The 27,695-nt window shown below is 38.3% G+C and overlaps 1 protein-coding gene across 6 annotated transcripts in view; it reads right to left on the bottom strand.

Annotated features, from left to right (window-relative positions):
• The window catches only part of LOC129178085 (protein diaphanous homolog 3-like), a 163,374-nt gene that overhangs the window by 133,452 nt on the left and 2,227 nt on the right, over positions 1-27,695 (bottom strand). For 4 of the 6 annotated variants that reach the window (XM_054769847.1, XM_054769851.1, XM_054769849.1 and 1 more), the window contains 15 exons: positions 26,452-26,484; positions 25,238-25,420; positions 22,041-22,145; positions 20,756-20,886; positions 16,763-16,837; positions 14,820-14,889; positions 11,482-11,618; positions 11,195-11,300; positions 10,238-10,348; positions 9,898-10,016; positions 9,567-9,683; positions 6,928-7,046; positions 6,734-6,798; positions 5,002-5,106; positions 1,363-1,683 (listed from right to left, as the gene is read on the bottom strand). In XM_054769847.1, the coding sequence (XP_054625822.1) occupies positions 1,363-1,683; positions 5,002-5,106; positions 6,734-6,798; positions 6,928-7,046; positions 9,567-9,683; positions 9,898-10,016; positions 10,238-10,348; positions 11,195-11,300; positions 11,482-11,618; positions 14,820-14,889; positions 16,763-16,837; positions 20,756-20,886; positions 22,041-22,145; positions 25,238-25,420; positions 26,452-26,484 (1,797 nt within the window). The remainder of the gene's footprint in view (positions 1-1,362; positions 1,684-5,001; positions 5,107-6,733; positions 6,799-6,927; positions 7,047-9,566; positions 9,684-9,897; positions 10,017-10,237; positions 10,349-11,194; positions 11,301-11,481; positions 11,619-14,819; positions 14,890-16,762; positions 16,838-20,755; positions 20,887-22,040; positions 22,146-25,237; positions 25,421-26,451; positions 26,485-27,695) is intronic. The other 2 variants (XM_054769850.1, XM_054769852.1) reach the window with 1 other exon arrangement.

Genomic DNA, 27,695 nt, shown 5'->3' with positions numbered 1-27,695 from the left:
ATATTACATTATTAATCACAACACAAACTAACATCACATGTGTGAACTAATTTCGCTCTGCCTAGAACATCTGCAGTGGTGTCACTCAGTGTGATCTAACAGCAGCATCTGATCATCTGTTATTTTCAAGAATTGATGTCTTCTCGAAGAAGGGTGGTTGTTCACGTCTGAGAAAACATATGTGTTGCTCACTTGCTGCCAATAAATATCAACAAAGTTAAGAGTGGAGAAGGGGGACAACGAATAGAAGTTTGGATTCCTAAACTTTTTGTTACCCATAATTATTAACACTGGATGGACATAGGATAGAAAAGATACTGTACATTTGATAGGAATTTGAATACGTAGGATTGTAAAGCCTGTAATTGAAGTACAGTAGTACCTCATAAACGTATAACGTAAACCTCCTTTTACGTAAATTCCACTGAAGGTAAAGAATTTATGTAAAGTTTTTGCATCGTATTACGTAAGGAATTCCATATAACCTAAAGCATCAAGTCGGTGCTAGCGACAGAGAGACAAACAGAGTACACTTGGTGACGCCTTCTGACGCTTCACGCTCTCATTGGCTGATTATCGGGGCACCGCCTACGCTCTCATCTCATTGGCTGATAATCGGGGCACCACCTACGCTCTCATCTCATTGGGTGATTATCAGAGCACCACCTACGCTCTCATCTTATTGGCCGACTTATCCAGCGCGTCCATGTGTTTGTGTGAGAGACATGCTGCTCCCTTCAACTCCCTTCCTCATCGTAGTCGCCATTAAACTAGTTCGCACGCATTGAAATGTCTTCTTAATTTTTTTACTTTTCTTTGTGTTAAAATTACCGTAGTCATGAACACTAAACCAAGCGTAGGTGATAAGAAAAAAAGGGAAAAGTTGTCGATAGAAACCAAGCAGGAAATTATACTCCTGCCTCCACTTGCGTGCTCCTGATCAAGACATCTCGTGAACGGTAAGATTGTTTTTGTTTTTCAGTTTTATTCATTTACAGTAATCTTATTTGTTACCTTATTTTATATTGGAATGTTACTCTACTATGTTTATGCTAACGTTTTGTAATATTTTCCCACCATATTTGGTGGACTTTGACTACTTTGAAGGGCCAAAGGTGGTGAGTTTGGGAAGATCTTGGAACAGATTAGGCTATGTACATGTATTTTACATTTCGTATAACATAAAAAAACCTATAACATAAACGTTCTCAGAACGGATTATTTACGTTGTAGGGGCATCTACTGTACATGGCTTACTGGATGCACCCCTGTTATAGTACTGGTACATGTTTATGTCACCAAATCGATTTACTATTTTCCAAAATGCAAAAATGCATTTAAAAATAATTTGCACTTACTTACCTTGGACCAATTGAGGCGCTTCATGCAGTTTTCAGGCTTGAATTCCTTTTTAGGCCTGAGGCCATAAGGCAGGGCAAGGCAAGCAGCCAAGCCTGGACCACCTCCAAATCCTAATGGCAGTGGAGGAGGGGCACCGAATGGAGGAGGCACTCCAGGCGGAGGAGGGGGTGCTGGACAACCAGGTAATGGAGGAGGAGGGGGTGGAGGAGGAGGAGGAACTGGCAACCCAGATGCTGGGTTAGACGGTGAAGATCCAGCAGGTAATGAAGACAAGTCCTGTGCAATGTGGGCAGAAGATCCAACCACTGGTACAGCTCTAATCTGCATGGATGGATCAATGCATACATAGGTGATACAAATAACCACAGGCAGTAAAGTGTGGTATTCAGGTCATCAATTTCCTCTCTAATTAAAAAAAAATGACTGCATTAAAAATAAGGGTCTGATATTCCATTATTAGACATTCAGTCTTGTGGTTGCCACAACGCTTCTGTTCTACTTTGTCTCGTTCATATACTGTAATTTCTGGACAATAAGTCGTTACTTTTTCACATGCTTTGAAGCATGCATCTTAAATTTATGGCAAAAAGAACTACGATTCCTATGATGCTTAGCGTGCCGAAACAGATGCTAATATCACATGTTTTGAAGTCTTACGCGGCGATCCTAAATAATATATATATATCATATATTTTATATTATGCCCACTCGTTGTGTTGAAGGCTTTTGTTGAAACACTTTCTTCACATGTGTTCATGGCTGTGCTGTGTTGAAGACCTGAATTGCTTGCAGTCACTCGTCTTTCTAGCCTATCTTGCAGTCGATCTGTCAGTTTGAGTCAGTCAATACATATTAGTATACTAGCACTAGTCTACGAATCTTATACTATCTTATACTATCTTATACTACCAAAAATGTTGTTAAGATAGATAATTACAACATAATCCATCATTTTTTTCTTATATAATCATATCTATGGTGCAAGTTGACAATTTCTAAGCCTTTTCTTTCTTTCATAAATTATATAATAATAGTGTGGCCTATATACTGTATGTACAATTTTGTTTTTCTTTTTAAATTTGGTGGGTGTGGGTTATATTCAGGTCTGGAATTACAGTAGGTTGATTTTCACTGATTTCTGTCTCTCCGATAATTTGTCAAAGTCCTACAAGCAAGACTGTTTCCACAGTGTTCCCGGCAGGACTATGCGAGAAAGGTGGGTAGAGAAAAGCAGCTCATTGATGGAATGTAAACACATCTAAGCGCACACCTCAAGCCAAATATCAGAATCAGTCAGCGAAAATATATTGTGTAGCTATGATAGCCATTGAGAGGGCATGGCTTGATGCGAGGAAAAAAACGGATTGATGAACAATAATAACAGTTAACATCGAGTGCTGTTCTGGTGGAGCATGTGCAATAGATGGACATAATGTTTGTGTTTTATGCAGTTACCTGAACACAACTGCTTTAAAAATATGGCAAAATACCATATAGCTTTTTTTCCCCTTGTTTTCTTTTTTTTTTTCTTCTTTTGTTTTTTACCTCACAGCGCTATTTATGTTGCAGCAGGATTTGTCATCATTTTGGATTGAACTATAGTTCTACACGATGACAATTATAACAGTGGACAGAAGTCCAACTTTCCGACCAGATTCCTGAGAAAACCAAAAAAAAAAAAAAAAAATCACTAAATGGGAATCATCTGAATACACTAAATTGCATAGGATTACATATACAGTATGTAAAGCTTCAACATTATTGCCACTGTTCTAATTAAGAACATTTACCTTCCATTGTGCTGGTCGTGCTTTGCATAGTGTATCTCAAATAAGCTTGGTTTGAAGGTAAGTGTCCAATTAAAAGATTTGTGCTAAAATATTGTTTTGTTAATTTTCAATGGTAGTGGCGATTGCATGATCAGGAAACATAGACAAATACCATTTGAAGGGTTAAGGTTCATCAAAACAAATAATACAGCCTCCATAGAAATGGTAAAACTGAAAACCGTACCACAGCTGACATCGACCAAGTGTAGTGCAGTGGGGTGTCATTTTTAAATGATACTGCAAGGCTAAAACTTTTGAATGGTAACTATTCATCCATCTATCAATTTTTGATATAACCTGTCCTAATTAGGGTCATGGGTAACTGGAGCCTATCCCAGCTGACTTCAGGAGAGAGGTGGAGTACGTCCTGGACTGCTCACCAGTCAAAAACATGTAACAATTATTTCAGAAAAAAAAAAGCCAAAAAATAGTAACAATTACAATGCCTGCCACAAAGCTTTATAGATTGGGTGACATGGCAAAAACAGCTTATTGATTCAAGAAATTGGTCTAGTTTAAGACTGCATAGCACTTCATCCGGAGGGATTAATTTATTGACAAAAAAACAAAACAAATGTGAGTGTTTTGTGAACATGGTTAGGACTGCCTTACAGACCAAGCTTCTGGGCTCAAATCAGACTCAGACTTGTCTGTGTGGAGTGTGCAGTTTGCATGTTGTTCATGTTTTCCAATGGACACTGATTTGAGACTCTAAATTGCTCATGGGTGTGAATATAAGTGTGAATGATTGTCTCTATGTGCCCTGTGATTGACTGGCAACCAGTCCAGGTGTGCCCCGCCTCCCACCCAAAGTGAGCTGAGAGTAACGAGACTCGTGATACAAAATGAGGAGAAAGACAGTGTGCTATATGCTTAATTCGTAAAACTACCACAGGAATGTCAAATATTGTGCTATTTAAGTATTCATTCTCTGGTCCATGTTTGAAAATTGAAAAATTATCTTGCAAAGCAAATCTCCTATTCACTGAGGCTGCCGGCCAAGGGAGAGGGGGTGAAAAAAAGCCCCAGTTGAAGCTGAAGAGGGACATCAGAGTAAGTTGTTTTTTTTTAAAACAATTTATTCGTAAAGAATATTGATAAGAGAGACATGCTCAACAGAGTCTTGGCCAATGTCATCTAGCCAGAAGACTAGCCTCACTCCCCAACGACTTTGAATTGTAAGAATTAAAGTGAGAAAAAATTCCTGAGCGTGAACTGTTGGGTGTTAAAGTTCAGTGGGGATCCTAAAGGCATGAATGAATGAATAACAAAAAGGTGTTCTGCAATAAAAGTATACATATGCAGTATTTGATGCCAAACAATATCTGACCTAGCTGACACATTTGTATTGATGAGGTTACCACATTTCCTATTTAAACTGCAACACCAGCCGTGTTGCTGTTGGGAGCTCAGTTTTGCAAACAAAACCTTAAAGCATATCGTTACTGGTCTCATTTCACAACTCCTTAACTGTTAAGAGAACACATCAAGGTGTAAATGGACATGAAGATGTTTATTAGAAAGACCTTCCCTCCTCTTCTTCTGATTGGTTAGTAACAGTTGACTCATAACATTGGTTGAAAAACAGAAAACATTGACATGATAAACCAAAGGCCATGGCAGATTTCCAGCAGGAGAAGGACTACTTAAAGCCCTAATTGTATGTCACTGCCACATACAAGCTTTTTTATAAATTAAATCATCCATGTTTTACATCGGAGATAATGTAACAGTTTACAAAAATCTACATTGTAAATACTATATCTGTATTGTAAATACAAACTCACACGTCAACTATCACAAGACGTACCTGGGATTTGAAGGCCTGCAGCTCTGCTTGAAGCTCAGCTATCTTTTCTTCAGACTTAACCAGCTGAGCCTGGGCCTCTTGCCGCTTAACAAATTCTTCATCAAACTAAATGGAGAAATGCATACCCAAATTAATCAATGCAACAATATACTAATGTACACTAGATCCCCGCTACCTGTTGGGGATACGTTTCCTGGCAGATAGCGCCATCAAAAGAATTTATTTTAAAGTTACCATGAAATAGATTAATTATTTACAATTTAAAGCAGATAAAATTAATCTGTGAATAGGCGGGGATCTAATGTACATGAGTTGCCTTCTTTGTTGCTTGTTTTTCAACCATCTGTCGGGCACAGAATGATGTAGTAATCCAAAAGTAGACACGCTGAAGAGCGAGTTTAATTTAATCTCCCATCTGAAAATATACTCTGCACCAGCTAAACTTAGAAAACCCCACTAGCTTCCATTCACGCTCCGTGACAGAGGAGTTTCCAAGGTTTTTGCCGCCGTTTCGACATGTTTAATAATTTTTGTGCGGTCCCTATTATGCGCAACCAGTGGTTAGCGCGGCACTTCCCGTGCGAGCTCCCAACACTATGACACAGCAGTCCGGGCACAGTAAGAGGGAACTACCGCTGTAGCCCTGCAGCCGAATATCCAACGTGAAGCTAACTTCACTACGGTACACCACGGACATGTCTGCATGGTGGTGTTGTGTTTTCTTGTTCTTGCAGGTGGCGCGAGTCGAGTGGCTACCAGCTTTGAGGTGCATACAGCATCTACCATGTTGGAGTGTGGGTCAGAAGGTGATACGGCAACCGGATCGGCCCAATTTCGTGGCGGAAGCCAATATTATCCGATCTTCACAAATACATCGAATCGGCAGCCGATCCCGATCCTGAAGATTGGCTATATTAGTCAGGGTTTCCCTTAGGATTTTCTGAAGCTGTGGTGGTGGGCTGCACGGGACTGCCGCCGCTGTGTTGTGCCGCTGCTGCGTCTACTTTTTTTTTTTTTTTATTATGACAAATAATTTTTACGACTTATTTATTTAACATTTTTCAACAACCAGCAGAACATGAACGGAGAACATTGCAAAACTGTTAATTTAATGGCAAACTTGCCGACATGTCGAGTCTCCTTTTGTTACCTGACCTATTTAGTCCAATGGTACTGTGTGATTAGTACAAAAGTACAACATTTTGTACTATTTGACACAAACCTAAATTTAATATGATGCCTGTTTTCGAGTAATGACATGGGAAATGAATTGTTCAAAAATATATATTTTTAGTTCAAAACAACACAATTAACAAAATAAAATATGCCAATATTTTTGTTATAGAAATTTGTCCTGTATAAAGAGAGCCGCCACGATCAATTACATGTAGCGGAAATCCTGCTAGTGTTACATGGCAGGGCTTTTCAAAGTGAGTGACTTTAGCGGAGGTGCGGGAAAAAAAATGTAAAATTAAAAACCAAATATTTGAGAAAAATGAAGAAAATACTTCTTAAAAAGGTGATAAGATAACTTCAGTGAAGTAAATGGCAATATTTTGTTCCAACAGTGAAAAATATGCTAAAGAAAATTATTTAATTATTGAAATGTATTTAACAATTATTTGAAGTAATTATATTAAACAAGTTAAATGACAAGCCAGACAAAGTGAAGTAGTGAATATATAGTGCAATACAAATGTAAGGGTCATGTAAAGGTAAGGGTCAAACTTGCCTTCTCCACCAACTCTGAAGCTCTTTGTTCATACTCCTCAGATCGCACTTTATCTACACAAACCTCTGAAAACAAAAAATAAAATGATGAATTACACTTGGTGATATATCTACAATATTGTACATCCCATATTGTAATAATTATATAATGTTATAATTCATCAAATGAATATTGTATATGAGAAAGTGACATGCCTAGAAGGTGGTTAAAATCCACATCAAGTCGTTTGCGGTAACTGAAGTCCGGATCTGTTCCACTACGATGCAGAACAATTTGAGACACGCACTCGTCAATGATTTTAAAGTACTGAGGCCTGAGAGGAAGAATGAGTGAAACATGACAATGAGTGAAACTGGGAAGACAGACAGGTTAAATAGCAACTTACTGGTATACAAATAAAGGGCATTTTAACTGACAAAGTGTATTGAATGGACCGAAGGGTTCATAGTAGGGATGCTCCGTTCAGGGTTTTATGCTGCCGATTCCGATACCGATCATCCATGAGTGAGATCGGCCGATACCAATCACATGGATTAACATGTTTCAATTTATTTATGTGTGCTATTGGGCAGGGCCACAGTTAGTCAACTCCAAAGGCCTCTGGCAAATAGGTAATCATTAAAAACCTAACGTTTGGGTGGATTGTCTTTTTTACCTTTATCATTGTGAAAATTTTTTTGTATTTGACAAAAAACAGAATTTAATTTGATGCATGTTTTGGAGTAATACGAATACATTCAAGATGTCAACTATTTGCGTTTAATTTGTGACTGGCAACATTTAAATTGCACACTACTTTATTTACCAAGCAGATCTCCACTCAAACAGTGTGGCATTCGTCTTTATGCTATTTTGTGCTCATTTGTCATTATATAAAAAGGCATAAATTCTGAATGAAACTGTTATAATAAAACACTAGAGTTAAAACAAATATCCTTTGACCCTTCGCGAGCTAGACCCCTGTGATACACCATCATAAGGCTAGACACACTATGTGTTTATGTTCATTAAACAACTACACACAAACAGTGTTTTGAGGACAAGACATAATTAGCATAATGACAACAAGATAGTAAAGTTGTTCAGTGACACTTGAAAAAGTTAGTAAGTACCCCATGAAGGTAATATCCGCTTCCCCGTGGGACAAAAATGAGCTCCAAACTAACCACATTGCTTGTTTGTTTTAAAAGCAAAATGTCACTGTGGTAAAAAGTCGCATTTGGAATCCGAATACCACAATACTAGCAGTGACAGCAAGGCAAAGCATGTGAAGAAAGATGCAGGAGAAGTCAAAACACCAATAGGTTTGACAAGGGAGTGATGAAACACATTGGCATTAATTGGCGTAGCCTGTGTCAAGCTGTCAAACTGAAACCGTTGAGGTTTTAAAGACGAGTGTTGATTCTTGCGGCAATACGGGACAAAGTGCATTCCTTGTCAGCTCAATACGGGTGTTGGCATCCCTACGACACAGCGCACATGCGCATTCATGTCCTGTTTGTGTTGTCATGACATGAACTGCCATGTTGCCATCGCACGGCGATAATTTTTTGTTATCGGCTTTAAAAGGCATTTATTGTCATATACCAATCATATGGTTTTTATGGAAAACGACCAATTCTAATCGGTGGTCAATCGATCGGAGCATCCCTAGTTCATAGAATGTCATGGAAACAAATTAGGATGTTGTAACAAAAACAATGCAACATGGCAAACTGCACAAAAAAGGGAAAGCCCAGAGTGCTGGAGAGAAGGGTACCACAGTTAGTTGAACTGTCAGCTACAGAAGGTACAATGTGGTTTCTATCGTGGTCGTGGAACACTGGACCAGCTCTACACCCTTGCAAGGGTACTGGAGGGTGCATGTTTGCCCAAACAGTCCACATGTGCTTTGTTGACTTGGAAAAGGAATTCAACCGTGTCTCTTGTGGTGTCCTGTGGGAGTGCAGGGCTCGTGGCACGCAACTGCTTGCCATTCGGTCCTTGTACAACCGGAGCAGGAGCCTGGTTCACACTGCAAGCAGCCTGTTCCGGGTGCTGCCAAGGCTGCCCTTTGTCACCAATAATTTCTAGGCACAGTCACGATATTGACAGTGTCAGATTTGGGAGCCTGAGGATCCCATCTATGCTATTTGCTCATGATGTGGTCCTTACGGCCCCATCAGGCTGTGGCCATGGTTCTCAGCTGGATTGCTCCCTTCAGGTTGGGAGTGAGGTTTTTCCCCAGGTGAAGAAATTCAAGTTTCTCAGAATGTTGTTCACGAGGGAGGGATTGCTGGAGCTTGAAAACAACAAGTGAATCGGCGCAGCGTCGCTGTAATGGACCGTTGTGGTGAAGAAAGAGCTGAGCTGGAAGGCATTGCTCTCGATCTATGTTCAAACCCTCACCTACGGTCATGAGCTTTAGTGACCGCAAGAGCAAGATCACAAATACAAGCGGCCAATATGAGTGGCAGCTGCAAGAAGCAACTATAAAAGAAGCACTCTGATTCACCGAGAGCTTGTCAGTCCACTAAACGAAAAGCACAAAAGTGCAAACACAATGTGCACCTGGAGAGGAGTGACGCGTACAAGCGTAATTAAAGTTTAAAATGCATGTGGCGCACAAACATGTGTAACTCACTGCAAGTTTTGAGCCCAACATGTAACAAATCCGAATGCTATGAATGTTGAGTTTCAAATAAGCGAGGATCCACTGTACTAAAGGCAAGACACATACCATTTACAGCAACAATTCAGTTTAGTACAGAATGCATTTGATGCATTGCAGAATGCACTGACATGTTGCCACCATCATAATAAAAGTGTTTCAGAAAATCGACTTGTGACAGACCTGACAAAGTAGTCGTTGCGTATGAGTACCAAGTGCTGCAGAATAGAGAGGAAATAATTTTCAGCAGTGCTGTCCTTCACCATATTCTGTAAAATACTGAACACGTCCTCTGCATCAGTAAGGCTAGTCAAGGACTTGCAGATAGAAGGAAGAAATGCTTTGTCACAAAAACAAAAAGCAGGAACATATTTTCCCAAGAATACTCCAAGAATAAGTCCAAGAGTTAGGCACCTAATATCCATGACTACTGATGATATGGGTATTTTCCATTTTACACACAAACACAAACAGGAAACAGCCACTGAATTAGCTAAATAGAAAAAAAGGATATTCCAGCTCGCTTCTGATGTCCTCCAGTCTATGAGAGAACTCAATCATGTCTTCTTCCTTGTGCTCTTCAAATACCTTCAGCTGAATATCAAGGGCCTCATTCCTCACAGATGATAGTTGCTACACAAAATAATTTAAATTGAGAGTTGCAAATAGACGAAGCGTTAACATTAGGAAGCAACACAAGCATGAAGAAATCATCAGTACCTTTGTTTTTTGTTAGCTACTGAATTATTGATGAATTTTTAAATGAAGTTTAATTGAAATATACATATTAATGCTCATGTACACAGTATTGAGGATGAGTTCATGTGTATATGACTTGATGGAGAGATACTTACTGGTAAAATGTCTTTTAGACCACAACGTATGAATTCATTTCTGATGTGCAGTCTCAAGTCCAACTCATCAGGAGACGTCACAAGCGCATTAATGAGCTGCATGCATGCCACCTGCAATATAAATGGTAAACAGAATAACAAAAGGAGGGAGGCAGTTGTACAAAATGTAGTATTTCTACCAGAAATGATGTCCACATGCATCCTGAATTAGTTATGTCCCCAAGAAGCACAGGGACATAACCAATTCATGTCTCTTTTCTCCAGTCTCCAACTAGGGAGGGCTGATTTTAATATTGATGCACATATAAAACTAACACTCATTTGAAATTTGGAATTTGGTTAAATTCAAATCATTTTAATGCTTTTTCCACTGCCCTCTGAGACTGGTCTACGGTCTGGAAGTGTCACATCAACGAGTACAGACTATCATAGACAAATCAATTATTGATAACTAACATGAGCTACTCATGAATGAAAAATGCCCTGGAAATGCTATAGCCCTGAAAGGATACACAGGTAAATGTAATTTATAGTTGATTATATATCTGATTTTGTAGTTTTGTAGTTTATTGTTGATTTCCTTTTGATTTTGTAATCCGGACGTAGAGGCAAACTTTCAAATGATTTAGTTTACTGCTGGCCTAAACACTGTAAGAGAGGTGGACCAACCCCAAAGCTAGCTTGCTTGTCTCAGCCTAGGAAAGGGTTTGTCCGCCACTCATTACAAACCAAATGCACCAACTACCAGGTAGGCTATTCATGTATGTATACAGTTTACAATAGCCACTTTGTAGCCACCAAATTCAAAATGTTACAAAAACATAAAAGAGCAAAACAAAAGGAATCTTTCCCCACTGCCATTTTTGTCATTGGACAGTCTAAATATGTTAAAATGGTTAATTTCTTCCAGTCATTTTATCTGCACAAACATCAGCGGGACAAACTTTTTGCTCTTACTTGTAACTGAACTGAACGATCTTGTAGTCCTTGCACAATGGGGCTGAACCTGTCAATGGCTCTCCATTCTCCAGCTGTGGTGATGGCTTCAAAGACCTTCTCCAAACTAAATGATAACATGAAATGAATGTGTGAATATTGGGTTGATAAAGAACTTCATTTTTGAAAAATAGACCATAACTTACTTTGTAACTTTAACAAATTCCTTTGTTTTGTGTCACTAATAATTTAAATTATGTACTATATTTAAACTTCAGAAAAGCAGAAAGACATTTTTAAACACATACATGTTCTCTTCGCCCACAATGCAAATGGCCGACAGCAGCTTCACCACATCGGTCATCATGGCAGATTGAGTGGGATCGATTGCTCTTGCAAGTAATTTAAGACTTCTCTCCTCCCCAAGTATTCTATCCAAGCCATACTGCAAAAAAGCAAGGATAGTTGTACATTCACACCATAAAATCAAATATTATTCTAGAAATACAACTTTTATACAGATGCAATTTACATAAATTGAAAATTAAGGTTGAATTACTAAAACTTTGTGGTGGTCATCCATTTTTGTTGTTGGTTTGTGGTGATGTTACTTCAGGGCACATGGCCATACCGAATCCAGCACATGACACAGTGACTTAAAAAAGCTTGTTACGGTACTCTTATTGTCTGTATCCTGCCTTTTCAGTGTTCTGATCGACTGTTCCTGTCCGTTCTTGCTGTGTGGAGTAGTGGAGCCTATGCCAATATTTTTACTGAGCATTGGGGCAAATATTATGAAGCTCTACTAGACTTTTTGCGAGACTGGCAGCATAGTTTTCTCTGCTGGCAACATGTGGTGTTTTTTTTCCCCCCACACCAGCACTGAAATTGTCCAAAAAAACCCAAGATGGAATCTATTTTTAAACGTGGAATCTTGTGGAAATTGTCATGTGAATGAAATGCCATCATTGTGAGAAGGAACATTTGTGTGGGAAAACATTTCCCCAGAGGACCGCACATTCATGGCAGCATCTCCTCACAAACACTAACTTGCCCTCTCCGAAATTAAACATGTCAAAGCGACCACCTCAAAAACTGGTTAAATGGGCGAAAAAACTTTTGAAAATCATCTCTTCTCGTCACCGTACATGAGTGGAAGGTGGCTTGTTTAGCTTTGTTTAGCAGAGCATGCTTGTGCAGCTGTGTGTGTGTGTGTGTGTGTGTGTGTGTGTGTGTGTAGGACTCAGGCTGTATGAGTGTGTTTACACTGTGGTGTTTTATTGCTTGTTAATAAAGAATTGGAATTGCATCGGCGATTACATCTTCTTTAACCACACGGACATTACAGTTTGTTGAGGATTTTGTAGCAACATGTGCAGAAGCTGACATCCCATTAGAAAGGTTAGCAAAGCTGCATCAGTTTCTGAAATACTTGTCCAATAATGTCCTGCAACAATAAATATAAAGATTTTTACATTTCATTCTCAAAACTCACACTCTATCGTGGTAAAATAAATGTAAAAGGTAAAAAACAGAATTCTAACAACAGAATGCAAATGGAAAAAAATGAATTTGGGAAAAAATAAAGCAGATTTCATAGCAGTCTACATTAGGAGATTCAAAGAAACCTCAATGTCTATGTGAGTTTTGTAGGTTTTTTTGTCATCCAAAATTAAATGCTTTACGAAAGCAGAATGGTTGCAAATGCAGATTTTCAGTCACACCATCTTTCACATGTTGTCTCATTGTCTAATTTCTGCGTGGCTGTGTTATCGTCATGCTCACACTTTTTAAATAGAAAATGTACTTGCACCTCAATGAATGTGTAGAATCCTGAAAACAATGAATTGTAGAGGTGCATTCTTGACTCAAAAGCTAGGCCTATATAAAAGCTCCCCCTATTGGCCAAAATCCTTGAGAAGGCTGTGGCCAAACAGCTAACAGCATTTCTGGAGACACACCAGATCTTTGACACCTTTCAGTATGGGTTCAGACAATGCCACTCGACGGAAACTGCTCAATTAAAAGGTGTCTAGTGACATCAAGATATGCGCCGACTCTGGGAGAGCCACAGTCCTAGTTCTGCTGGATCTCTCCGTGGCCTTTGAAACTGTAGACCATTCTATGATGGACAGACTAAGGGATCAGGTTGGGATGTCTGGCCCTGTACTGACCTGGTTCCACTCCTATTTGACTGGAAGAAGCTTCAGGGTATCTATTAACAACATCCAGTCAGACCCGGTTGACCTAACGTGCAGTGTGATGCAAGGCTCTCTCCTGGGGCCATTCCTGCTCCTGCTATATGTTCTCCCCCTTGGACACATATTACAACAATTTAATGATGCCTCTTATCTGTTCGCCTGACGACATACTGCTCCATTAAGACCTGTGACTTCCACAGACTTGTTCCTTAACGAACGTCCTATCAAAAGGTCAAGGAGTGGCAAAACGACAACAGCGTTCAGCTGAACTCCAGTAAAACACAGACTCTTATCATTGCCTAGGACAGTGCCATCTCGGTGACCAGCTGTTAAGCAGCATCTCGGTGGCCTAAGTCACTTAGCAAAAAGTAACATAAGAAACGTAGCTGGTTATTTTTGACCAGTCCATGTCACTAGAACACCACTCCAAACTAATTGCCTAACAGCTCTAAACTCAGACCCATGGTGTCCAAGAAAGAACTGGAGATGACCATTCACGCATTTGTGTCTTCCCGGTTAGACTATTGTAATAGCCTCTTTACATGTCGGAACAAGAGGGAGCAGGCTCGACTACAATCTGTTCAGGAAGCTGCTGCAAGGCTTTTGACCCGTACCAACACTGTTGCCCTGTTCTAGCCCCACAGCTCGGCTCGTAGCTTGAGGTCCGCCAGGCAGCATCTGCTGATGGTCCCTCACACCTTTTGTAGCACGTGAGGTGACAGATCTTTTAAAGCCGTGGCACCACATCTTTGGAATGATCTCCCACTCTCCCTCCAGTCAATGGACTCAGTAGACTTAAAACCCACCTTAAAAAACAGCCTTGCTCAAAAAGGCATTTTTTTGAAACTCTTAATTGACTCAGTGCTGTGAGAAACCAACTGCACCGTATTTATCTATTGCACTTTTGTTTCTATTAATTGTATTATAGTTTTGTCTTTTTATTATTATCGTGTGCATCTTCACTACTATATTATTGTATCATGCTATGTACAGCAATTTGTGAAAATTGTTCTAGAAATACATTTTACTTACCTACTTGATTCATCTTATGAAAACACAGCTATATTACCAATACCTATAAGCCAGGGGTCACCAACGTTTTTCCTTGTGAGAGCTACTTTTACAAAATGAAAATGGCCAAGAGCTACTCATTTTTGTAACATTTATTATCAGAGCTTATTTTAAACCCAAACAAAGCGAATATGCTTGTTTTACCAGAACATTAACAAAATGCTGGTGTCCACAACTCACATTTTGTATTTCAGAATTTCTTTCTACTGTTCTTTCATTATTAACTGAAAACCTGAATGAAAAGCAGGCTTGCGTGCACCTCATGTGGTCGTGGGGGGCTACCACGTTGGTGACCCCTGCTATAAACTTTCCTTTTCTTATAGAAATACATTCAACAGACCCCCCCCCCAAAAAAAAAGTAGTTGCTGCATTACCTTATTGTTCATGAAGGCTTTTAGACATTGGATAACTTTATGTTGGTTCTTTTTGTCGATCCGCTCCTGCCTAGGGACATAAAGTAGACATTGAATGTATCCATCCATTTACTATACCACTTATCATATTCAGGGTCACAGGGATGCTGGAGCATATCGCATCTGACTTTGGATAAGAGGTACAGTGCACCCTTCATTCAATCCCAGGAGGGTGACACACAGAATATTTGATCTAAACCCTGAAATTCTACTGTTGAAATGAATAGCAAAACTAAGACTACAGTGGCCGAAAAGTATAAACACATTTACCAAAGTTAAAACAAACTTGCAAAATACAACATAATTGTACAAACTTTAAATACTCATTGAGTCTTTCTGTAGAGTTTCTATGCATTTCACATTTCTAAATCCCATACTTTTTCCAGACTCATTAAGAGTAGGGTTGTAAATCTCTTTCTGGTAGACAATTTGATTTGCATCTAGATACACGGGTTAGAAGACTATTCAAAAACGACATTTTAAAAACAGAACGATTCAATATGATTAAGTATAGTGTACAAACGATATACGATTCGATTTAATTCTACGGTTACATTTGCTGATGTAGACGTTAATCTTACATTATAAAATAAAGGAGCCATTTCTATAAATGACATTCTTACAGTATTTTCAAAAGTGTAAAAGAGCACATCTTATCCCCAAGCATTCTGTAAGGCAAGGGTCCCCAACCACCGGGCAAACTTTAAGGCGCAATGATTTAAAAAAACACTGCAACCCGGACCCGGATAAGAGGAGGAAAATGGAATGGAATGGAACTTACAAAATAATAATAATTTGTAAATAACTACACTGAATTTTATGTAAATGGTTATATAAATTTTGGAAATGTGGGCCATTACTTTATTCAAAAAATATTATATTTAGAACAAAAACCCCAGTTTTGCATGTTTATGCCTTTTATTGCAAGCGGCGACCTGTCCTACTTTGCTCAACGGTCCTTGACCGCACTGTTGAACCAACTTTCTCCCACGCCGCACAGATAGACTACTATACTGTATTTTTCCTGTTTTTCTTTCACCTCATATTTGGTCGCAAATGCTGACACTATGTGGGAATGCATGAAGATAAGATTTGATGACGTTAAGTGCTATAAAGTGCATATTCGTTTGTTGGATTTGTGCCCAACCTCTAGTTAATTCAAAACTGTGACATATAATCTTCTCTGTGAAAAACAAACTCCAGGCTCATACTGGTGGGTGGTGGGTCTTTATTTATTTTGTGCTTTTAATTTTATGTTGTTCCTGTCTTAGTTTTACACAATACATTATAAAAAAAGATAAATTACATTGCTGATATACGCACTACTAACATTTACATCCACTCTCATCTTCAGTCACGGTAAGCTACGGTGCATGTGCGACAATTCTTTCACCGGCAGCCCAGGCTCTCTCGCTGTTTAAGAGAAGCACTGTCAACCGGTTGCCAGTCTTGCTAGTCGGTTGTTCTCACACAAACATCTTAGTTGCGCTAGTAAGCACCTTACAAAAACAGAGCGATCCATTTATTTCCTTTAACTTATTCATACTTTTATGTTTTAGAAAAGAGAATAGTGTTAACGGTCTTGGAAACATGATTTTTTCTACACTGGAGTTTCCATTTTCCATACTTTTCCAGACCTAAGAATTTATAAAATCAAATTCCATACTTTTTCATACTTACCATGCTTGACTACCTGTTCCATTAGATTTACATCTGGGAATGTGTTTCTGAATTGGATAAAGTGCTTCACATTTTGTCAATTAGACTGTCATAGTTCTCAGCCACCCTATAAGACATTAACTTGCTTCTTTAGAAGTTAACAATTTTATATAGTTTTTATTGTTGCTCTTGATTGTAATAACACAATTGCATGCGTAACAGGATTAGAATGTGTAGAAACTCACTGTTTCTTGGCCAGCAACTTCTCCAAAATGTCAAGTAGCAGTCCAAGGCCCTCATGACCAAAGCTCTGCACCCAACTAAACAAACAAAACATTCATTATCAAAAAACACTCAGGATAGCCAGTTATGTAAGACAAATTGCCCTTAAACACAAATCAAAATACCAAAATTACCACATTCACAACAATCCATTAAAAAAAGTAATTACTGAGATTGGATGCATAATAGCTATAATTTATATACCATGGTTGATGAGCAACTCCCTGCTGCTAACTTTGTTTGACATTTAAAAGGGCTAGAACTAGCTAGATAGATACTTTATTAATCTCCAACAGAAATTCACATTTCCAACAGCTTGGCAAAAATGTCATAATGAACTTAATCACTTCATCATAACATGAAACAACCAAGGCAAGGCAGCAGAGATGAGAAAAGAAAAATAAGAAAATAGAAAAGTGTGCATTATTATTCTGTCATAGTACTACAGATAAATCTTATTATATTACAGAATCAAGGTTGATACCAGACCAAATGTAGGAGTTGGAAAGCCTAAGAATATACGCCGTTTTAGCTAAATTCAAAAGGAGGGCAAAAACAAGGTCAGATATTACAATGAGAGTTTAAACAAAAATCTGTATAAATGCATTAGGGAGGCACAGACACAGATAGTGGGTGAATGCACCTCTTCTTTCTCTCTTTTTCTGAAAATGAAAAACATCTCACTGAGCATTAGCATTCAGGCAGTGCACAATTATAATCAACATGCTGCATTTCTCCCACCATCAAATCGACAGACTTCCTCAAAATGACACCATAAAGTGAGGATGTTAAAAGTATTTCTCATAAGGTACCTCGTACTATGGGTTGGGAGATGATGGTAGATGAGAATGATTGAAATTGCATTGCTAAAGTTATTTAAAGTGGGTGTTACCTAGTCTTAGGTATTTATTAGGGCTGTCAATAGATTAAAATATGTAATCGTGATTAATCACATTTTGTCCGTAGTTAACTCATATTTAATCACACTTAATCGCAGATAAAAATAAGTTTTAGCTATAATAAGTAGTGACGTAAATTTCTGTGTTAAACGATTCGATACAATTCAATACAGCGTACAAGCGATACGATCCCGTTACATTTGTTGCTATAGACATAAATCTTACATTATAAAATAAAGAAGCCAATTCTATAAAAGGTGGCATTCTTACAGTATTTTCAAATACTGTATATAAAAGAACACATCAAATCTCCATGCATGCTGTAAGGCAGGGGTCCACCACAAAAGGTTCAGGCGCAATGATTAAAAAAAGAAAACAAAACAAAACAAAAAAAACACTTAAGAATAATAAGAATTTGTAAATAACTACATCAAATTTTATTTAACAGGGTATCAATTTTAGAAATATGGGCCATTATTTCATTAAAAAAATATATATATACAGTTATATACAATCCGACAGTTTTTGCATGTTTAATGCGAGCGACAACTTGTCCCACTTTGTTAGACGGTCCCTGAAGGGATCCAACTTTCTCCCAAGTTACACAGAGACGACTACAGTGTATTTTTCCCCTTACCTTTTACCTCATATTTGGCCCACGACCTCTAAGAAAAATAATCTCCAGGCTCGTATTGGTGGATGTTGGGTCTGTATTAATTTAGTAATTTTAATTTGATGTTGTTATTGTCTTAGTTTTACACAATACAGTACATAATAAATAACATAAATTAGATCACTATGACATGGTTTCCACAACATGTAATGGATCGCAGTCGCAACGGCATGGTAAAATAAAAGCCGCCACAACTTGGAAATTAGTTTTTTGTTGTTTGTTTTTTGTTTGTTTTTTTTACGTAAAAACAATGTTAAGTAATACATTGTATGAATGGACAGAGGGGTGTGAAAAAGTGATTCCTAATGTCTTATTTTTTTGCATGTTTGTCACACTTCTGTTGTTGTTGCTTAAATGATTGGTATATATGTTTCTAATAATATATGTTTCTTATTTTCTTATTCTTTCTTGTGTTTTCTTTCTTTTCTTGGGAGAATGAACAGAATAAGAATTGAATTGCATAGTATAACTGCCTATTTTACTATGCATATGACAATAAAACTCTTGATCAAACACAACAGTAACTTCTCTCTTCTCCCTGGCGTTTGAGAGGCAATGTACTCCGTGACAACTCACAGGGCCAGCAGGCCTTTGTCAGGCGGGCAGTGTGAACTGCAGTATTGTCCTATTGAAAAACCCAGTCATTCTCACACAGACGAGAGCCTTCAGTCAAGAGGGATGCCCCCTGCAACATCTCCACATAGCCAGCTGCCGTTGGACGACCCTGCACCATCTGAAGGTCCATTGTTCCACTGAAGGAAAAATAACTAATGATCACACCTTGTGGAAAGCAACTCAGGTGGGATCTCCTTGTCATACCAGTAATGTTGGAAGCCACCAGGACTGTCAAGGTTAAATTTTTTCTCATTATAGAATAAAACGTTCTTCCACCTGTCAATGTCCCATGTTTGGTGCTCTCGTGAAAATTCCTAACAGGATATTTTGTGGTGTTGAAGGAGACAAGGTCTTTGAAGACATTTTTTGTTCTTAAAACCCTTCGCCTGCAGATGCCGCCTGATGGTTATTGGACTGCACCACTAACAACCTTCATTGGGGTGAGGATCGTCCTGTATCTTAACGGACAGCCAATCAGATCCTCCGGCTCAGGGCCAGTGGCATTTTTTTGGGTCTACCACTTGGCTTTTTTCTTCCATAATCCTCCGGATCTTTTAAGAAGCTTAAAATGACTGTCTTACTGCGTCCAACCTGAGCAACAATGGTGCGCTGTAAGAGGTCTTGATCATGCAGCTCAACAATCCTACCGCATTCAAAGAGAGAAAGCTTTTTCATTTTTTTCTTGAACCTCCTTAATATCCAACAGTGCAAACGAAAATCATTTATATAGCTCAACATGTCATTACAAATGGTCAGTGTCTTTAACTTGCAATTTAACTTCCAATGGGAATATGTTTCAGCTCAACTGTAATTTATATTCTTAACCTAGAAAACGGAGCCCAAGGTATCACTCACTCAGACACGATCATATGCTTGCGCTCAACATAGTGGTTTCACAATTAATGCAACTGATCCACCCGCCAGTGACAGACTACTACATTGCACAATAGAAATAAACTGAATGCAAAATAATTAGGAAACGTTGTATTAATGCAGTGCTGTATTATGAAATGACATCACATGCAAATGTGCTAAAAAAGTGTTGAGCAGTGTGAGTGCTGGCTAAGACTGAACGAGTAATTGCATTAATGACATAATCATGATATAATATGATTTTATAATTGCAGTGTTTTCCAATACCCATTATACAGTATTAGGGGGTTTTGGACAAAAATAAAAATAAAAACTGTGAAAGAAATTTAAAAAAACAAAAAACAAAAACACTTGTAGTATATGATTCTTGTTTGTTGCGTGTGTTTCTCAACAATGTCTTATTTGAACTTTTTGATTGGGGTTTTGCAAAGTACTATCACAATTACACTGGTTATGTAATGAATTTGTGATGAAAGTTTTCAAAAATGAAAGCATCTATTCAAAGACAGGGCAATTTCAATTTCATTTGCAACTGGTCAAAATATGTTACATGTGTATTATTTGTCTACTGAAAGGCATCTTCAATTGTTTTCACTAAACAACACTGGGCCATTGTAACCATACAAATGATGATATAATAAAATAAATATATTACGGTATATGAATAGTTAGCAAAGAAACCCTTACACCAATCTTAATTATAAAATTTTGACATTTATATGTGCATCGTTTCATACTCCAGGAAAATTTAGATTTACGATGTCTTATAAGACTTCGAAAAATATTTGGATAAAGGTAAAGGGTGACAATCAAATGCAGTCAAATTGAATAAAATGTAAATTATCAATTTTTTTAGAAATTGGTAACACCATTGTAGATATTACATTGTGCTGTACCTGACAGGATTGCTGGTTAGTGAAACCCGCAATGAATCTAGACAGGCAAATAGGCGTTCTTCCATCACCCCTGACTTCAGTTCTCCCAGGAATTCCTGGGGAGATATCTGGTAGCTGCTTTTCAAGCTACCCTGGAGGAAGGAGAGGAGAAAAAATATTTTACAGTAGCCATTGGGAAAGTAAAAAGTAATATAATTAATGATGCAAAAGAGAGGTGGCTAAAAACGTGCTTAATGTGAACAGGGTTCAGCAATGCATGAGAACATGTTGAGCTTAACCAGGTTATTGATGTTGTTCATAAATATCCCTGAACATTTGCTGTGCAAAAATGTCACCGTGCCCCCCCATGCAAGAGTTCTCTCTGTAAGGGTGGATTGTAGGGCTGTCCCGATCCAATCTTCAGGATCGGATCAGCTGCCAAGCCACTGTATTTTGAAGATCGAATAATATCGGCTCCCGCCATGAGATCGGGATGATCTGGTTGCCGTATAATGTCCCCAAATCTGGGCCACACTCCAACACGGTAGGTGTGGTAATGCACCTCCCAGCTGGTTGCCACTCGACTCCCGCCACCCGCAAGAAGAAGAAAATGCAACACCACCATGCAGACATGTCCGCGGTGTATCGTGGTTAAGTTAGTTTCACGTTGGACGTTGGATATTCGGCTCCGTAGCTACAGCGGTAGTTCCTCCTCACTGTGCCAAGGCTGTGTCACGGTGCGGGGCGCTCGCATGGGAAGTCGTGGCGGAGCTACATGGTGGCCGTGGCCACCCCCGGTCATTTTTCCGCCACCCTAGTGGCCATCTAGACATTTCAGGTATAAATTTATTGCCACCTCTATGTGTGTATGTGTCTTACCTTGGCCACCCCACTGAAAAAATTCCGACTCCACCACTGATGGGAAGTGCTGCTCTAACCGCTGGTTGTTTATACTACGGACCTTCAAATTACTATTGCGTTGAGAGTTAGTTTAAAAAAAGTCATTATTCTAAATCACAACACAAATTGATCTATAACCATGTCAAATGATTAGTCCTACCCTAAAAGTATTTTGCACGCCCATTTTTTCCAATTTTGTCTTTTATTGGATGGACTTTTATTGGATCTTTTATTGTATTCGGAACCTGACTCACCAGAGGTTTGTTACAAAATCCAAACAATATTAAAAATGCATACCTAAAAGCAGCAAAACGTACAAGCAAGAAAAATGCGTACATGTTGGCAGGTCTGCATGTTCAGTAAATATGAGCAAAACCAGGCTGAGGCAATGTGTTTTACAACATACCGTTTTTGAAGCAGTACAAACATACTGCATGACCATTTCTCTCTTTGTATTCAAGTCCTTGTCTCTCAAGGGTGTCTTTTTTTCTTCATTCAAGTTCATGTCCTCCTGAAATCAAAATGGAAAAAAAAAAAACCTTAGAAATACACATCTTCAATACATTTTAGTAATACCCTTGGCAACAGAGCTTTGTAGAGAATAACAGTTGTAAGACAAAAGTAGTGAGCTCAAGTAATTTTTGTCTCACATTCCAAACAGCTAATGCATCAAAATGCAAATAGCATGTGTAAATTCAGTATGCTTACTATATAGTGATAATTGTGTGTGTCTAAGCAGATTATTAAATTAATTTGAATGTTACAGTAATTGCTCACAAAGAAAAATGCTAATCTATTTTAAATCCCTCTGCAGACTGACTGCTTTCATTTCATTATGGATGTGGCAGTGAAAGGCAATGTTAATGTAGCATAAATAGCAGAGCTGCAACAATTAATCAAAACGATAATTAATCGATTATTCAATTATAGTGATCACTCATTTATCGCGGTGAATTGGTTCCAGACCCGACCGCTATAAGTGAATTTCTGCAAAATAGGATTCAATATTAATAAAAGGAATATTTTCATAGTTACAGCGAACAAAACCTTTTTATGACTTTCTAAATGCATTTTTTACAATTATTAGAGCTCTCTAGACAAGAAATAACACTCCTATAATGACCTTTACACTCATATCACCCAATATAGTATATATAATCAGAGCAAATAAGCCATTTAAGACATAAATAAGACTCATGCTCATCTGTGTTTCAATAAATGTCTTCCGGATGTGTGGACAGGAAGTGACGTCAGGGATTCAGAGTTCAGTTTTAGCTGCAGTACGGCCGCAACAGTAACCCGTGTTTATATTATGTTGATGATGATGACTATTATTATTATTATTATTATTATTATTATTATTATTATTATTATTATTATTATTATTATTATTATTATTGGCCGCACGGTGGTCTAGTGGTTAGCACGTTGGCCAATACAGGAACAGCCTGGAGATCGGGAAGACCTGGGTTCGATTCTCCCTTGGGCATTTCTGTGTGGAGTTTGCATGTTCTCCCCGTGTGCGCGTGGGTTTTCTCCGGGCACTCCGGCTTCCTCCCACATTCCCAAAAACATGCAGGTGAGGTTAATTGGCGACTCTAAATTGTCCATAGGTATGAATGTGAGTGTGAATGGTTGTTTGTCTATATGTGCCCTGCGATTGGCTGGCGACCAGTCCAGGGTGTGCCCCGCCTGTCGCCCGAGGTCGGCTGGGATAGGCTCCAGCATGCCCCCGCGACCCTAATGAGGAAGAAGCGGTATAGAAAATGGATGGATGGATGGATGGATTATTATTATTATTATTATTATTATTATTATTATGTTATTATTGTGCCTGTTGTGAGATAAATTATTATAAAATTATGAATGCTTGTTGTGGTCTTTGATCAAGTCTGGTGCGTGTTACTAGTAACACCAAATAGCGAGTGTGCACTACAGTTCTTGTATTGCCTTAAACTGTATTTGTATTTTAGTTCATTTAGAACATTTTTATGCTTGAAAATGCTTAATTTAGGCCAAGACGACATAACATGTGCTTAAATATACATTTTTGGACTAATAATACGCTGTAGTCAACCATGAAACAGGGACAATTTATTCATTAATTAGCCTTTGAAAAACTGCGATAGAGTGAGGGATTTCAGATTTGATTAATCCATCCATTTTCCATGGGTTGGGCAATACGGACTTTAGCACGTATCACAATATGACGATATACTTCAATTCAGCGGAGTCTTGTATAAAAAGCTACAAATCTTAACCCATATCATTTAAATACACTTGTCTCAAATTGTAAATCAATTGTAAGCACTTATTAATTTATTGGTAACAAACTATGCAATACAGCAAGTGCATTTAGCGTCTACCAAAGCGTTTTTCTATTTTTGACTGGGTAAGTGCAGACGTGCTTGCTGACGGTCTCACGCTTCTTGACACACTCTTCGTACTCAACTCTGTGTTTGCGCTTGAGATGGTAGAACAAATTTGTCGTGTTCCCACCTTTTGCCATCACTTTGCATATTTTTGTGTCTTGCTACACATCTGCTCTATCGAAACCAAACCACTTCCATACTACAGAGCTACCTCCCTGTTCGTCTTTAGTCTCCGCTTCTCCTCCGCGTTCAGCCATGCTCATTTTCTCTCTTTTGTTGTCTCTGCTCTGCCTTTCTCCGCCACCGACCATTCTTAGGGCACTATGAAATCAGTTTTATTTTTTTCCAAATTCTGTTTTATTTTTTTAGAATTCCATTTTTTACATTTTACACTGATTTTTACTAGCTTAGTGTTTGTGCTTCATGTGTTAGTGAATAAAATGTCCGTTAACAATGCAAAAATCATTTGATTTACTGATGCAATACATCAATGGACAATGGACAAAGGACATCCAACAGAAATGGATGTAGCCTCTTCACGAATTGCTACAAAATCTTCAACAAACTGTAATGCCCGTACTTGTGATTCAGGAAGCTGTACACACTGATGCAATTCCAACTGCAAGATATATAAGATATATGTAAGATAAGATATATTAAGATATATTTTTATGACACTCTTATTTTGTTTACAGTTAGACGGCATTGGGCAAACGGTGCTCTTACTTTGGAGGCCGGAAGTGTGTTCTTTGTGCGTTATGGATGGATGGATGGATGGATGGATGGATGGATGGATGGATGGATGGATGGATGGATGGATGGATGGATGGATGGATGGATGGATGGATGGATGGATGGATGGATGGATGGATGGATGGATTTCTTTTGACAAAATGTGATTTTTAAATCAGGCTTTCAATATCAGTGAAATAACTACTGACTGCAATTTAAAAAAAAACTATAATAGTTATTTTATATTCTGCCTCTTTTTTTCAAAGCCTCTGTGTTGCGGCGACGTCACTGTAGAGTGCGAGAAAGACTGACTTGCTTGGGGAGAAGTTTTGGGGAACAAGTCTGATTTGTGTGTGTACATCTCATAGAAGTCGGAATTTAAGACTAGTCTTTTTCAGACTTTTCTCCAGGGTTCTATTCGGGTCAGTACGGTAGTTCTGCATCTCAACAGCTTGACAGAAACGTAACGGGTATAAGAATAACAGAATTACTTGCATACCATCATCTTCTCAAACAGTGCCAAGATTTCCTTTTCTGAAGTGATCTTTGATGAAAGTTCCACATACTCATGGGAGTTGGATGATGAAAACACAGACCAATCACTGTTACTGTGTTTAGAATGTGTTATGGGTGGCCGCTCCTTCTTACTACCCGGGATCCGGATACTTGCAAATCTGTCCAGCTACATAAAAAGGAAGACAGACAAAAAAATTAAGAATGCAAATACAGTGGAATGTTGGTTAGCGTCATGAATCCAATCCATCCTTCGGTCCATGCCAAAATGTATTGCATAATTGCATGCATGACTGAACACAGGCCCGTTTTCCGGGACGAATAAACATTTAAGGCTACTTTTACCTTCACCGAAGACGTGATTCTTGACATGACTGTTCCCAAAGACACGATGTGGCAGCAACAGTCACCACCTTTGTGTCTTGCCGTAAGTTATTTCTGGAAGTGAATAGTGTTTCTCACTTCAATAACCCGAAATGGAGCCAAAGAAAGTTGCAAGAGCCAGCGTTTTGATAAAGAAGGTGAGAAACACTATTAACTTCAACAAATAACTCATGATAAAACATAAAGGTGGTGTCTGTTGATATCGCTGCCACATTGTGTCTTTGGGAACAGTCACATCTTCAATGCAGTGTTCATTTTTCCCCTTTATTCATTTTAGAATTATTTTCTGCATGTAAAATTATAATTGTAAAGCTATAAAACGTGTTTTGTGTTAACATTTTTGAGAGTCAATCCCCGATGACATCACGGCCAGTCAACATAGCTGACTTCCGCTTCCTGTTTCCAGGTTGTGGCAAACTAATCGGATGCTAACAAGGATGTTTTGTGACAAAAATACATTAAAACACAGTTGGACTCACACAGAGTATGAACAACAACAAGATACGGTAACCAAGGTTCCACTCTACAAATCAGTGACAAGGTAAGATGTGTAGAGTGTTAGTTTATAAATATAAATAGTAATGGTAATCAACAGGATGCAGCCAACAATACATTTTTCATTACAAAAAAAAACATTTGCATCGTTGTGTGAGGAAAAGCATACATTTTGTTAGAAAGGAGAGGGGGTAAAAAGTGAAACAGGCTATATTGGCTCTGTGAATTAATGCAATGTACAGTAGAATTTTAGTCATGTTAGTTAACAGTGAGTTTGCAGCCAATACAATGTAGGAATTACTTTCATTTTTCATATCTTACCACATCATCAGTGAGATTTCTAAATGGTAGGTGCTACACGTGGGGGACAGACAAAAACAAAATGAAGTTCCATAAAACATCACTGCATCAAACACCAGTACTGGAAAAAAAAGGAGCCCATTGGATAAATCAAAACGATCAAATTAGTTTTGGCTGAAATATGGGCTCTTTACTTCATAGCTAAAATTATAGAAGTTGCTCAAAGCCAGCCAAACACATAAAGCACCCACAGCCCAACTACTATCGTAGGACACAATTTCACTGCAGAACCTTTGTATGGAAATAAAATGTAAAGAGCAACACACATGCATGAATGCAATGTAATACAAGTGAATAGGTGCTTTTCCTGCACATATCACACTGTTTGGTTTATGAAATTTCTGTATATGTCTCTCAGTGCCTCATTGGTGCAAAAGTCTGTTTTTCAGCCACATTACAGCCCATCACAGTAACATAACTGTTCATGTCAATATTTAAAAGGTAGTGCTAATTTACTTGCTTTTTTTCCAGATTTTATAAATAATGTTTCTTTTGTTGCTCACTGAAATTGGCTGCTCTTGCTTTTGCTCTTTCCTTGGATTGAATTGGCTTTTTAATCGTGACGGTAATAAACACAAACTAATTGGTGCAAGTCTTTGTGTCTTGCTATGAAAAATTCATTAATCTGTGCAGCATTCAGCTCAGAGTAAAAAAAAAAACAAAACAAAAAAACATCTGAAACAAATGAGAAAATGGGAGCAAAGCAAGACAAAACTAATTCATTCATTCATTTTGTATTGACTCCAGAAGGCAAATAAATCCTTCTTAAACAAATCTGAACATCACATTAACATATTTTGTTATACTAATTTTACTTTGTAAAAAGCATAAATGATACTGCGTGACCTTCAAAGGGAAACTGACTTCCCAGAGCTAGCATGACTTTTGTGGTACTGTACTGCCACCTACTGAAATGATGTGGAGGGGGAAAATACAACTAGTTGATGCAAGCAGCCTGATTTGAATAAATTACCCTGAACTTTCAAGTGCAGTGAAAACGCAAATCACACAGGGCCACATGAACATTTTAGTTTCAGGAACTAAATGTTCCTGAAATTTGGGTGGAAAAGGGGCAGTTTGTGTCACAGTTAGGAGACAAAACCTAAATATGCCAGTCTGATCTGTAACGTCATCTTGCATTATTTTCTGTGAAATGCATTAACATTTATAGTTTGCATGTTGTCTTAAAACACACTGATGCACGT

The sequence above is a fragment of the Dunckerocampus dactyliophorus genome, chromosome 3 (assembly GCF_027744805.1).
Source record: "Dunckerocampus dactyliophorus isolate RoL2022-P2 chromosome 3, RoL_Ddac_1.1, whole genome shotgun sequence".
Lineage (NCBI taxonomy): Eukaryota > Metazoa > Chordata > Actinopteri > Syngnathiformes > Syngnathidae > Dunckerocampus > Dunckerocampus dactyliophorus.
This window is presented reverse-complemented; position numbering and strand designations above follow the sequence as displayed.